Source organism: Amblyomma americanum, chromosome 2 (assembly GCF_052857255.1).
Source record: "Amblyomma americanum isolate KBUSLIRL-KWMA chromosome 2, ASM5285725v1, whole genome shotgun sequence".
In the NCBI taxonomy this organism is placed as follows: Eukaryota; Metazoa; Arthropoda; class Arachnida; order Ixodida; family Ixodidae; genus Amblyomma; species Amblyomma americanum.
Window position 1 is genome coordinate 45963268 of NC_135498.1, and position 13427 is coordinate 45976694.

At 42.9% G+C, this 13427-nt stretch overlaps 1 protein-coding gene across 1 annotated transcript; it reads right to left on the minus strand.

Moving 5' to 3' along the window:
- Positions 1 to 1231: 1231 nt before the first annotated feature.
- On the minus strand, positions 1232 to 13322 carry LOC144121160 (guanylate binding protein 128up-like). Its single transcript, XM_077654159.1, has 9 exons — positions 13141 to 13322; positions 11496 to 11661; positions 10629 to 10829; positions 9348 to 9517; positions 7754 to 7939; positions 6191 to 6303; positions 4506 to 4628; positions 2933 to 3028; positions 1232 to 1527 (listed from the first exon to the last, which is right to left on the minus strand). Exons 1-9 carry the CDS (start codon positions 13180 to 13182, stop codon positions 1521 to 1523), a joined length of 1104 nt encoding a protein of 367 aa, XP_077510285.1. The 5' UTR covers positions 13183 to 13322; the 3' UTR covers positions 1232 to 1520.
- Between the last annotated feature and the right edge of the window lie 105 nt (positions 13323 to 13427).

Here is a 13427-nt window from a genome sequence, read left to right on the forward strand (position 1 = left end):
ATACTATGCCATTTCCTTTCCCCAAAAACCAATTTACCAATTTTCATCGTATGAGACAAGCGATAACTGCTCGCGACAACGTTGGCGACAAAAGCAAGTTGACGGCGCTGACAATCCGACTGCCACCTCTAAGTGGCATAGATCACAGGGACCTCTACTGGCAAAAATGAGGTACCAAAAGTATGCCAACTCAATCCAACTGCAGAGTAAATCCACCTCAATTCAAGATGGCGCCTTTTGCGCCGGTGAAAATCCGATAAGATGGCCGATTTTGGCCTGCAGGCGACTGAAATTAGTCCGAAAAATCGAACAATATCCGTCGCGAATATGTATGCGCTTCAATGGGGTGAGTGACGGTGCCTCATCGAAGTCCGAAATATCCTACAAGTCCGAATTATTGGAGTCCGAATTACCTGTCGGCTACTGTATAAGAATGTTCATCATAGGAGGTTCTTGGGGTGGGTACAAACCACATTTCTTTATGCCGGGTCTGAAGAACATTTGTGTTCTCTCGGAGTTTTGCCAGATGAATTGTATCATCAGTGCCAAATTTTACAAAACCTTTGTAGCATATCAACCTATAATTTTAAAAACAAAACACAGGAAGAACTTCTTATTTAGAAAGTGGTTCTGTGGAGTACATATAATGGACATCAGCTACGTAACGCACAGCTTTTTTGTAGCAAATGTAGTTTCTGCAAGTTTGTCACATCAGTTGTGCCCCACACCATGATGCAGTACTGCATGACAGATACCACCAGAGCATTGTACAACATTATTTTTACCTTGGTCGGGAGAATGCGACGCAGACGAGCAATGACACCAATGGCAGATGACAATTTTGATTGGAGGTGATCAACATGCTCATTTCAGGTAAGGTGCTTTGAAAAATGCGCCCCAAAGGATATTAACAGAATCCACTATCTCTGACTGCTCGCTGCCCAGACACAAATTCATATTAGTTGTCAACAACTTACCTCTAGGCGTGTACAAGATTACTTTTGTTTTCTTAGGGTTGATTTTTAAGCAGTTTATCGCAGACCAGCATTCTAAGTTGGACAACGTCTTATTAGCCTACAACCACCATACAACCATTCGCTCAAAAATAAGTGGAAGGACGACTTTATACTTGGGCAGTCGTACCTTATGAGTGAAGATCTGCTGTTTTTTCCAATACTGCCAGGCTTTTATTCAGTACCCTTTAAGGCAACACAAGAAAGAAAAAGAACAGTGCCAGTGTGTTGTCATTTTTAATGTGCACTTCAAATTGGAAGCTCAATCACTCAAGCGGTCACCATTTGTCCAGAAAGCCATGTGAATCACACCCAATGAGAAGACTGTAAACAACCATTCCATTCATACAGGCACTTTGTGGCCAGGTCATATATTTACATTGACGGTGGTTGTGTTAACAAGTGTGACAACATCAAACAGCTGCAGTGCTGCTCACAAGCATCCACATCTCGTGAGTGAGCACCAGTCTTTCAGTTGAGAGGCCATTTTTGGCACCAGCATCTTCATTACACTCTGCAAAGATGATAAAAACGCAATTGAACAGATTGATTAATGCCTGAAAAACATGCTTCATCTATTATCTTCTACAAGCACAGAATGGGGTGAACCTACATTCTTCGAAGCATAAGCTGAACAACAGAATCTCTGCACACTGTGAATTTAAATCCATTTTAGTGTTGTACTATATGACACTGCCTTACCAACTGGTTCACAACACACTAAAATGGGTACCATCTACTTTTAAAACCTACGAGAACTGCCAGAGCAATGCAAAAATCTGGCACTGCAAATATGTGCAACTCACTGAATGATTAGACTACATAGGCCACTGCCCGAATGGCCCCGTAATGTTTGCACGACTTTAACAGATGTTAAGGGTAGAAGCATTTCCAGGTGCGGAAGCACCAAAGCTTAAGAAACTGCACCTTGATTGAGCCTTTCTTTGCATTTCTTTACATAGCTACACAAGTTGCAATATACTCTCAATATATTCTGTACAACAAGGGCGCTTACGCAAGTGATCTAAAATTAATCCCAAGCAGAGGCAGAACCTCGAAATAACGAGCATGGATTTAAGAATTGTTGGCTATACTGAACTCTAAGTATTTTTAACAAACACACGTGATTTCTCCCTTATATAACGAATAACCCAAGTCCCCAAGCGGGCCCAGCTCGAATGGCAGGCGGTAAGCTTCACCTCCCAACACAGGTGACTAGTGGTGGTGTGGCAAGCGTTCACACCAAGGTTAGCACCTTTATCTCACACTAGTGTTTTTATCTGGCACTCTCCAATAGCGCCATGGAAGCTAGAGCGGCCTGGAGGGTTGGTAGCCAAGTGGTAAGCATACGTTCATGCCTCTCACACCCATCAACGGCCCCCCGGAAGCAGCAGCGTGGACGATTGCCTTACAGTAACCATCCTGCGCTCATGGCGGCTGCCACGGAGGTAACTAGGTGCTATGGTGAAGCTAACAAAAGAAACCGAAATAAATTGCCTCTGCCTGCACCACTTAATATAGTAGTAGTATTGCCACGTCACGGATGTGCTGAAAACAGCGGTAGTTTGAGCTCTGGCATAGTTTTCCACGGTACAGCTGTAATGTGGGGAAGCCACCATCCATAGCTAATGCGTGCCCGCCGCAGTTGCTTGCTGGCAGTGCTGCGTGGAAAAGCCAACCTAACCTGCACTCCGCTTTTTGAAGACATTGGAATCGTTGACAGTGCATTAGAAACGGCGCTAAAACTGGGGAAAGGTCTCCTTGTTCCTCTAGTAAGATAACCTGAGTTGCCGTCCCCACTGACTAAATTTCTTATCACAAAATTTCGGCTATATTGAACTATTTTATGATTTTTTTAACCTGTTCGCTATAAAGAGGTTCGACTGTTATACAGTCATCGTAAACACTGGCTAACTTACTTTTTAACCACCTGAACGACGTCCTCATCATTCAGGATATGTTCCCTGCCAACTTTCTGTGGATTGTGCTTCACGGAGGAGCCCCAAACCAAGGCACTGTAGATAGAAGATCAATGAACAGAATTAGAGAGAAGGAGTTAGACTTGCAAATTGGTCATTCTCACAAGGCAAGGTGAATGAAGTATTCATGCTTGCTTTCTTCCCCCCCCCCCCCCCCCCTCCCCTAGAATACAGGCTTAAAAATGCGGCAATGAAAAGGACTTAAAGTAACACTGAGGTCAAACTGAACTTGGCTTGTATCGATAGATCAATGCGTGCCAATGCAGCTACTTTCACTGAAAACAGAGCTTTTATTAGTTATAAAATACCTTAAAAGAATGGAAGACTGGTATTGCCACCACCGAACGTTTTTTAAGCAAACTGCAACATCAACACCAGTTCTTGTACATGAATCTCTGGGGCTAGGCTACACCACCAATCATTTTAACACACTGATCACAGAGTCCTTTCCAATCTTGGATGTCGCAAGTTTGGAGCAAGTGGCAGGAAAGAAAAAAATGTTCCATTTTGTAACCAAGTTTTTCGGCAATAAATGCATATTTTCCTGCCACAAAAATCAATCTTTAATACGAACAAAATTTGTATGCAGCTTTCCTCAGTGCCCCTGACATGAAAACAAAAAAATGAGTTGTAGAACTAACCAAGATCAAGGATCAGGTTTCTCTTTATGGCTGTACATAACAGACCAATCTAAGAAATTTCCCCAACAGGCATGACTCAATTAACATGTTACACATTCATGAATGTGTGTGCCTTCTTCCAGTCTCGCCACTGCTTGATATGTTTATGTGCTGAAGCAGCACTGCAGCTGAAAGCGGTATTAATAGAGAGAGAGGGGGGGAAGCAGTACATAAAATATGCTACAAAGAAACAGTAAAAACAAAGGAAGCCAAAAAGACTACCACAAGTATTAGGTCACAACTGAACTTAATAATTAATGTAGCACCAACAAACTATTGTGCTACAAATAATGTAGAGTGCAATCTCGGCAAATGGGTGTTTTTTCATTCCGTCTCTACCGAAATGCAGCCATTGTGGCCGGGACTGAACCCGTGGTCTTGGGCTCAAGGTACTGTCTTCAGCCATGACACGCTCTTGAAGGAACTTCCGAGATTCCATTTCCTTAGCAATGCTGAATCACTGGGCCTCAAGCAATTATTACTTCTAATTTGCTCGACACAGAGGACTTTTTTTCTTCAGTTCAGAAACTTGCAATTGCATGAACAAATTCATACTTTGTGCCACAGCGGGTATACTCTCGTCACAAAATCACTCATCATGGTCTGGCTGGTCACATGTCACGAGCACAGAAATGCCCTTACAAGGTGAGCACAACATGGTACCTACTCTAGCTATGCTGTTAACAAACAAGTCTGTGTGTGTATGCACAAATTTGTCCGACCTGCAGAACTTGTCACATACCCCTGTCAAGGCAACAGCGCAATGAGCAGCACTATTACGCTGATACGCAGTGAAAAAAACAGTAGCACAGCAAATGAAATAGAAAAGTTACCATTTGAACTCCTTCAAAATGGTGCGATGCAGTTTGTTGCAAAAATCTTCCACCGTCTTCTTATCTTGGCTGAGAATAACTGGTGCTTCGTAGTCTGGCAGCTGCCCCTTTGGCTTTGTGTATCTGCAAGCCAACCGGGTCAAAGCAACTATTAAGTCCCAAATGCCAAGGGCACCACAACAAATCCTCAAAACACATTACGTGCAACTAAAGCCTTCAAACCTAATCCCCAGGAACGCCTCCAGTAGTCCTACCGTACATACAAAGCTCACTGAAACTGCGTAAGACTGCAGCGGCATCTAATCCGTAGTTGAATTCATTAAGCCATTTACAAATGTTTCACGACTGGCTGGTGCACCACATTCATTTTTCCAATGTAATAGAGTCAACACAAACCGAGGGATATGAGCAAAAAACTCACTGTCCCCATTCCCGTTCAATTCTCCATAACCCTTTTCCTGACAACCATATATCCCATCCATACAACCCACCCTTATTGCTACTTCCCAGGGAGATCAGGGGAGTCTCCCCGGGCCCTCTCCCCTGGCTGCGAGTCTCTATAGTAGCTCCCCTCCCTTTATTTTTCCACCTTCAAGCGGCAAAAATTATAATTGCCCTTGGGCCTCCTCTTGTATATTATGTTGTACATATGCGGTGCAGGCAGGGGCTACTATTTTTCATGGAATTCCCGGTTTCTTTGGGAGTGGTTTTTGGAGTCCTGGGGACCTAAATTCATACATGCAACTGCTGCCCTTCCTTTTACTCACTTTAACTTAGGCTGCACTGGCACATGATGGCAAGTTAAATCGTGGAACATATACTAAGCTGTAATGCCCCATGCGAATGGTAATGACAGTAGTAAACAGTAACTGTAACATAAAGCTATAAGGTTCCAAGATCAGAACAATTTACGCTTTCTTAAGTGTCATTATTAATTGAACTGGAGCAATTTTTTGAGGGGCTGTGTGTCTGCATGCTCTTTATTACACACATGTTAGACCGGAAGTAATTGAAGCTAGGACCCAGGAGGTTCCTCAGCACTTTCTGAAAGCTGATGGGATCCTCAAGTCTAAAAATATTGAGAACCCCTGGGCTAAGTCTCAAAGCTTAATAATTACACAGGATGAATGGATTATCAAAAAAAAAGCTCTATAAGAGGGCAGAACCAATTTAAAAGAAGACAGGCTCAAGTTCAAGCGTGGCCGCATGTACTATTGGCAGGAATGCTTGTAGCATGCTAAATACCCTCAAACTTCATTTTTCTTGTTCGTGAGAAATTAAATCCTGGACTGTCTTCTGTTTATGAGAAAAATATATGGGAATCACCCTAGCACTATATTCACTTTGATGCTACAAGATAAAAAATGCCACAAGTGATAAGTCTAGCCACTGCAGCTTGAAATTCTAAAAACGTTTAATGTGTGCCTTACAAGTGTCGCCTCAACATGATCACCAAAACAGGCTTCATACTCTCGCATGTGGTTCTGCATGAGTATGCTGTCCAAGAAGTGCCCTCTAGCCTGTTCCTCCACATGTTCTTACCATTCCCATTCCGATTCATCTTCAGCATTTATTTTTAAAAACCTGTCAGCAGTCTACGACAGCCTTGTGGGTGCAACAACTATGAAATTTTTAAACAGCACCTCTTTAATGTGTACGCTTTTTAGCTCTTTAATTTGACTCACATGCGTATAAGCTTGAGGTAAGACCAGGCTTTTTCCAAAAGGTCGTCGAAATTCCACTTATGATGTGCCGAGATGGGAACACAGTGTGGGATCTTGTATATAATGTCCAGCTCCTGAAATAAAGTTTGATAAAATATGAAATAAAAGCTTAGGAAAAACACTGGTGAATGTAGACCATTTTGAAAAATGTGAGCACACTATCCAAGCTTCTCCAAAGAATACAAGAGCATAGCATGCAAACCGTTTACACTTCCCAAATGTTCTCTATGTATATGCTTGAGGTGCTTCAATCATCTCACCAGCCGTACGCTTGGCTTTGTGGCAATCTTTAGAGGAGTGACATGAATGACAACTTTGCATTTTACCACGCAGGTCCTCCTGGGCGACACTGTTCAAGCCAAGCGCACTATAATAAAAGATTTTCAGCACAGCTTCATCATTTGTTGCTGCCATTACTACTACTTCCACAAGGCACTGGCTTGTCACATGAACAGCATATATACAGAGACATTTTCTATTGTGGCTGCACTGGCACATAATGGCAAGTTAAATTGTGGAACATATACTAAGCTGTAATGCCCCATGCAAAGGGTAATGACAGTAGTAAACAGTAACTGTAACATAAAGCTATAAGGTTCCAAGATCAGAACAATTTACGCTTTCTTAAGTTAATGTAAATAAGCATCGCTTGATTTGACTTGCTAGAAGAAAAACTCAAAAAAGATTTTCTGTGCAATCCATTCAATTCGAATTTTGCTAAGAGCACATTTGTAAGTTGCCAATAAGGAATTGTAAAAGTTATTAAATTATTCACATCATTGTCATCTGCACAATTAGTCCCCGCTGCCGCTCACTGCCTGTTGAGAATTGCAGCTACCAGCACTCTGCGTCACAGCAGTGACATGACGAAACTTGTGGTGAGGCCAGTCCATTTATACATACTGACAAGATGGTACCGCAGACTAATAGTACAGATAGCATGATTTGACGCTGGTGCACTTATGCACGTGCCTTATGTGTTTTACATTCAGATGGTGTTTCAAATTCAGTAGCCGCAATGCTGCTGAAGCATCTATGATGACGTCATCGGTCAATGGAAGCGGATGTATGCAGTGAATGATTCTTGCTGAAATTATGGGATTTCAGAAGTGCAAAAGTTTGCTCGGTTAACCTGCTGTGTTTACGAGGCATGTGCTCTGCCACTACGTTATCACCATTAACAGTGATGTTGGGCACAGACTGCATATGATCGCGCAGTGAACACATTCGCACAATGATTGCACCTGTTGCTTTTCTTGTCAAAATATAAGTTTTTGCTAATATTTTAGCCCATTTTATAATGCACCCTTGAAATTTTTGTAATTTTTGAGGAAAAAAGGCTATGCATTACACAAGTAAATTAAATACCCAAATAGGTATATAAAAGCGTGGCCTCTCCCCAAGAACAGTGTCTGTAACCTGTTTTTAGTCTCTGACAGTATCACCCATTACAGTCACCTCAATAATCTTCCCTTTTAGCATTTTGTTTGCATGAAAGAGAATATAAAAAGCAGCCCAACTTGCCTGAATAGAGATCTGGTCAATCTTGTTGAGTACATAGATGCAAGGGATGTAGATGCGGTTCCCTTCAATCACGTCAATCAGATCGTCTGATGTGGCATCACACCGTAGCGTGATGTCAGCATTGTGGATCTTGTATTCGGACAGAATAGTCTTGACAGTGTCCAGGTCCAGCTCAGACTGTGGCACCTTTTTTTTTTTTTTTAACACAACAGCAGCAAAAAAACTTAGTGAATAGACTTTTTAGAATGGATAGGAAACTAACAGTGCACATGCTCTATGGATGAACTTTAGCAATAAGCATGCGTTCGCAGCTGTTCCAAGCCAAGAAGTATAGCAGTGATATGCCTGCAATGACAATTTACGTACTTAGAAAAGAATACACATGGGTTTGCATACAGTTAAGCAACATCACGGATGCAATTACTCATTTACATTCACTTGAATGCAGTCATATACAGTAAAAAAGGGAACCTACACAGGTTTTTCAAATCTGCAGAAAGATTCACCCTGTGTGACAGATTTTTTCTAAACTGTGAAGACCAGAGAAAGCCGTATAAGTTTTTTAGAAATGCCACAACTATGCATACGTTAATATTAAGGAGTAATTACTCCCTCAGTTGAAATCTACTCCAGCCAGGGAGTTTCCTCAAGCACAGAGAGTTAAGCGACAGATGAAGTTGCATGTTCCAACATTAATCAGCTCTTGAAATTCTTGTACTTGACACATCATGTTGCACGCCATAAGGAGAACATGCCGGACAGCACAAACAGTAGAAAGCGTGTTCTACAGCTAGCTTCATGGGCACAGCATTCAGAAACTACGCCAGATTTCTAAGACCCAAACATGCAAGGTTTCACATCTACCTCAAAATTACCCATACCTTCCGGGAACATCCAGTTATAAAACAGCAAGAAAAAAGAATATTTAAAAAAAAACTAAGCCCAACTCTCCAAGCAAGACCCTGATTGCTTCTTGGTGAAGTAATGACTATAAGCTACGGAAAACTTTCGCTGATTTGATGGAGAGGGCACATGATAAAAAAGACAACCAAAGGTAACTAGAATGAGAGCCCCCAGTCCCATGACGATATCAATTCTTTACTGCTCTCCCTCTTGAGAAGGAGAGGGCCTTCTAAAATCTGTGAACGAGGCAATGCTACAAACAAGCGAAACATATCTTCTTGGAAATGGAATGCGCACAATGCAAGAAAGCCAGAATGCATGCTATTTTGCATTTAAATGCTCATCCACAGGAGGAAATGGCATCATTCATGCATCACTGTGAAAGGGTATTACGAAAGGGCATTATGTTACAAGTAGCACATCGGTGCTTCATGACGCACATAAGTAATGACATGCAACATGCATTCCCACAGTATGTAAGGTCATTCTCCCACTCCCATTCCATTTCAGTCTGACAGAACACATGTAGCCCTGTAGATGAGGGCGGGGTGCCCCTCACATGCTCGGGACGCACGACCTGACTTAATATACAAATAAATTTAGTACTAGAGCTGCTATTATTATTAAAGCATTCCTGTGTAAACTATGCCCAGTTTGCACTGCATTAAATAAAATATAAACAATGACTGACCAGCATTTGCAGGTTGATGCCACCTTTGTCCTTCTTCCGGAGTGTGATGGCTGGAGGCTCCTTGTTTAGCCGGATGCCAAACCCTTCCACTTCTCGCTCCAAGATTCGCTTGTGATGAAGGGGCTTCAGCACATCCAGCACAATAAAAATAAGACTGCAGGTACGGGCCACTGCGAGTGGTCAGACACAACAAATGATGAAGTGTCCAAGTACTGTCAAACACTGTCAAACACTGTCCAAGCAGTTCAAGGCTTTGTGAATTAGAATCTACTCAGAATTTTAGAAAAATTGGGAGCTAGTATATCAGCAAATGTGAGTACATCAATGTGAGTTGACACCACTGGTCCCCAGAAGAACTCTGTGCTTTGTATGAGCACTTACGCACCCTGAACTGTCATAAACTACAGTTATTAGCTCAGCTTTCACCTTCTGACTTCATTTATTTTTTAATAATACTTCTAGATCTAACTTTGCTCTGTGGAGTGCACCTTACTACGATCACTCAGAAATAAAGGATACACCGCAAAAGAGATTATGAGCCACTGTGGTGGCTCAGTGGTTATGGAACTCGGCTGCTGACCCGAAAGACGCAGGTTCGACCCCGGCCACAGTGGTCTAATTTCAATGGAAGCAAAATTCTAGAGGTCCGTGTACTGTGTCATGTCAGTGATTGTTAAAGAACTCCAGGTGCTCGAAATTTTAAGAGCCCTTCACTACAGAGCCCCTCATAACCTGAGTCGCTTTGGGACGTTAAACCCCCATAAACCATAAAAGACAGATTATGAAGTTTATGCGTAAATGGGCCTAACAGTACATCACAGTATAACATGGCAGCCACCTGTGCTCGGTTTAGGCAGTGAGGAGGTGCCGCATCCTATAATGCTTCCGTAACTACAAAGAGGCCACAACACATAAATGCAGCAAGAGCTCCTGGTTCTCAATACTAGATGTTGCTGACAGTCATAATCCTGTAGAACTCACGACAGTACACCCTTGATAATAATAAAGAAAGGCAATTAAAGTACAAAGCTAGCAGTGATGTTGTCAGTGCATCAAAAAAAAAATAAAGCGCACAGCAAGCGGAAACACAGACTATACAGTGGATGAATACAGGACCAGGGTTCGGCCTCTGTAGTCTGCGTTCCAGCTCCATCTGTCTCGCATTATTTTGATGTGCCGACAAATCAGAAAAGGATATCACTCATTAAACGAGTAATAGCACAAAATTTCACAGAGATTCCATGCTATAAGTCTAATGGTGAAGAATTAAGTAACACCAACCAGCAATAACCTGTCGTCCTCGACCTTTTCCATCCTTGGCTCCTTCAATGATTCCTGGCAGGTCAAGCAGCTGGATTTTGGCACCCTTGTACTTGATGACGCCTGGCACAGTGGTCAGTGTAGTGAACTCGTAGGCAGCCACCTCGGAGAAAACACCCGCCAGCGTGTTCATGAGTGTAGACTTGCCCACTGACGGAAACCCTGGATACGGCAGCAAGGATAGCTAGTTCTGTAGTCGACATCAATCTTCAGGTATTAGGAAGTTTAGAATGTTTCATGGTGTTTGCTTAAAACTGTGAAGTAAGGCTAAAAATTAGCAAGAACTTTCTGGCAAGGCATGGTGATGTTTGGAGTGCCTTCAGCCCTGTGAAACCAGCTTAATGCTGGCACCATCTGGCAGCCCGAAAGACAACCATCTACACGTACTGTCATGTATTTCATGGGTCCAATTCTTGCCACATAGCACCGAAAAACCATTTGTGGGCATCTGCAAAGGATGTTTATGTGCCCAAAGGTCAGTTTGCTATCATTTTTTTCACAAAATGCAATGCAAGTAGCCTATGGTTGGATGCCATTACAGTATATTTTCAAAACTGAAATGAAACAATTGAAATTTAAAAAAAAATTTTCTACATGCTACCAGTAACATATCAAGCACAGTGTTTCCAGCCTTCTTGTGTTAACTGGCAAGAGCGAGAACGGTTTGTGGATTGATAGAACTTTTCTGCAAGATATATTTCGCTAACTTTCATACAATACGTCACGTAGAACTTCCGCATGGCAACATAAGACATTTTTCTAATAAATTACACAAGGCAGCTCTGAAACTCCAAAAAGGAAGTCTCAGGAGCTCAACCTCTACCTTACCTACAAACCCTATCCTGGCATCACCAGTCTTGGCAACATCGAAACCTTCGCCAGGACCACCACCCCCACCCTTTGGTGTGATCAGCTCCCGCCGGAGCTTTGCCAGTCGTGCTTTAAGTAGACCCAGGTGGCCCATAGTTGCCTTGTTTCGTTGGGTCCGGGCCATCTGCAAATGGAAAAGTAGAATGCATGCATTTGTTGAAAACTGCTATCCCATTTCAACACTCCAATAATAAATTTGTAGACTGCAGCGGTGGCCTAGTTAGTGGTTGAGCATCCGCCTTGCATGCGGGAGGAGCGGGGTTTGATCCCCAGTGCCGCCGGGTACGCACCGGTGACACAATGGGTACAAGCTTTTCCTGGTCTGGTGCTCGGCTTAATCAGGGTGAAATGCTTGGGAAATGGGTCTTTGACCCCACCTCAAGCATACAAAAAATACCTTGTGCCATGGCGATCTTTGGCTGCTGATGCCCTTGTGCCATAAAAATTCACTACCATCATCATCAATTATAAATTTGTCTCGATATGTGAACCAAACAAGTGCCAAAAGCTTTGCTCCACCTTTTGAATTTGACAAAATGCAAGACATCACAGAACTCTGGCCCCCCACAAATTCTAGCTGCACCAACTAGCTGAAAGTTATGCACAATGAGCTTCTGATTGGTAAGAAATGGTGTCAACAGCAACTGCCATGTTGGAAATGCAAACTGAACTAGCTGAAAGTTATACACATTGAGCTTCTGACTGGCAAGATATTATGCCAACAGCAACTGCCATGTTAAAAATGCAAACTGAATTTGATTTCATCTGAGAGAGTTTAGTAATTGTAGTAGTGTCAGTCATGCCCACACACCTTGCAAGCATCAATCCTAAATGTTACATTACTGCATGTACAAAGTAAACTGTCAAGCCAGAAAACAACGTTGAAGTGTCATGTTTAATAGAACTGGCGTTCAAATCGCGGTCTCATCAACAGCCGAATTATATCCATAGATGCACTACCGCCTTCAACGCTATTCAACACATGGCAGTAAACCAGCTGCGGCCGTAGTCGCTATTTGCACGTATTTAAACGCAGGCTGTAAGACGGCAGCAGTTCTACGTGTCGGACTGCAAGTACTTTCTGTTAGAAACTAGCTGAAGATCACGTATGTGCGCTGAGCATCTGTCAACTTCTCACTTAAGTACAACAAAATGAGCCATAACACGACAGACAGCATTCAAGGCGATTTTTGGCAATCACGCCGTCTAGCCCCATAGTCAGCTGAGAACACTTTGCAACTGGTTTCGGTTTGAGTGATGAAGGGAACACTTGTGCGGCACATTTCAACGAGGAAATGTTAAATCTTTTTTTTTTCGTTCCATTCTAAGAGCCAAAGCGTTTGCATGTCATTTTAGTGACAGCACGCGCGCCAGCAATTCTATGGTGCCACGCACGTCAGGCAACGCAAATCTGCGCAGTGTTCCAGTGTGATGAGTATTCAGAATGTAGCGCGCACCATGGTAACTGGTGATAGAAATTCACAGGGGCATCTTTCACCGCAATAATCGTACTATCTCAGGAGTTTAGACAGCCGGCAGAATAGACACGACGGTTGTCCCGACACCGGTCCGCACTTGATAGCGACGAGAAAGTATACCTTACCTCGGCCTCGATGGCCGCTATTTTTTCAAGTACTGTGCTCATCTTGAAGAGCTAAGTCGCGGGTTCCGTACACGATCACACCGCTCACACCAACTACACACGACTACACGTGGAGCCCGGCGGCCCAGCATGGACGGCGGACCTCAACACGGGCCGAGAATGGGACATGAGGAGGAGGAAACTCGCTAGTGAAAACCCGAGTCGGCAAAGAGCAAGCGGTGCAGAAAACGCAGTGCGGCTCCACCACTATCGTTAAATTAAATTAAACTTAATACCACAGTTTCAGT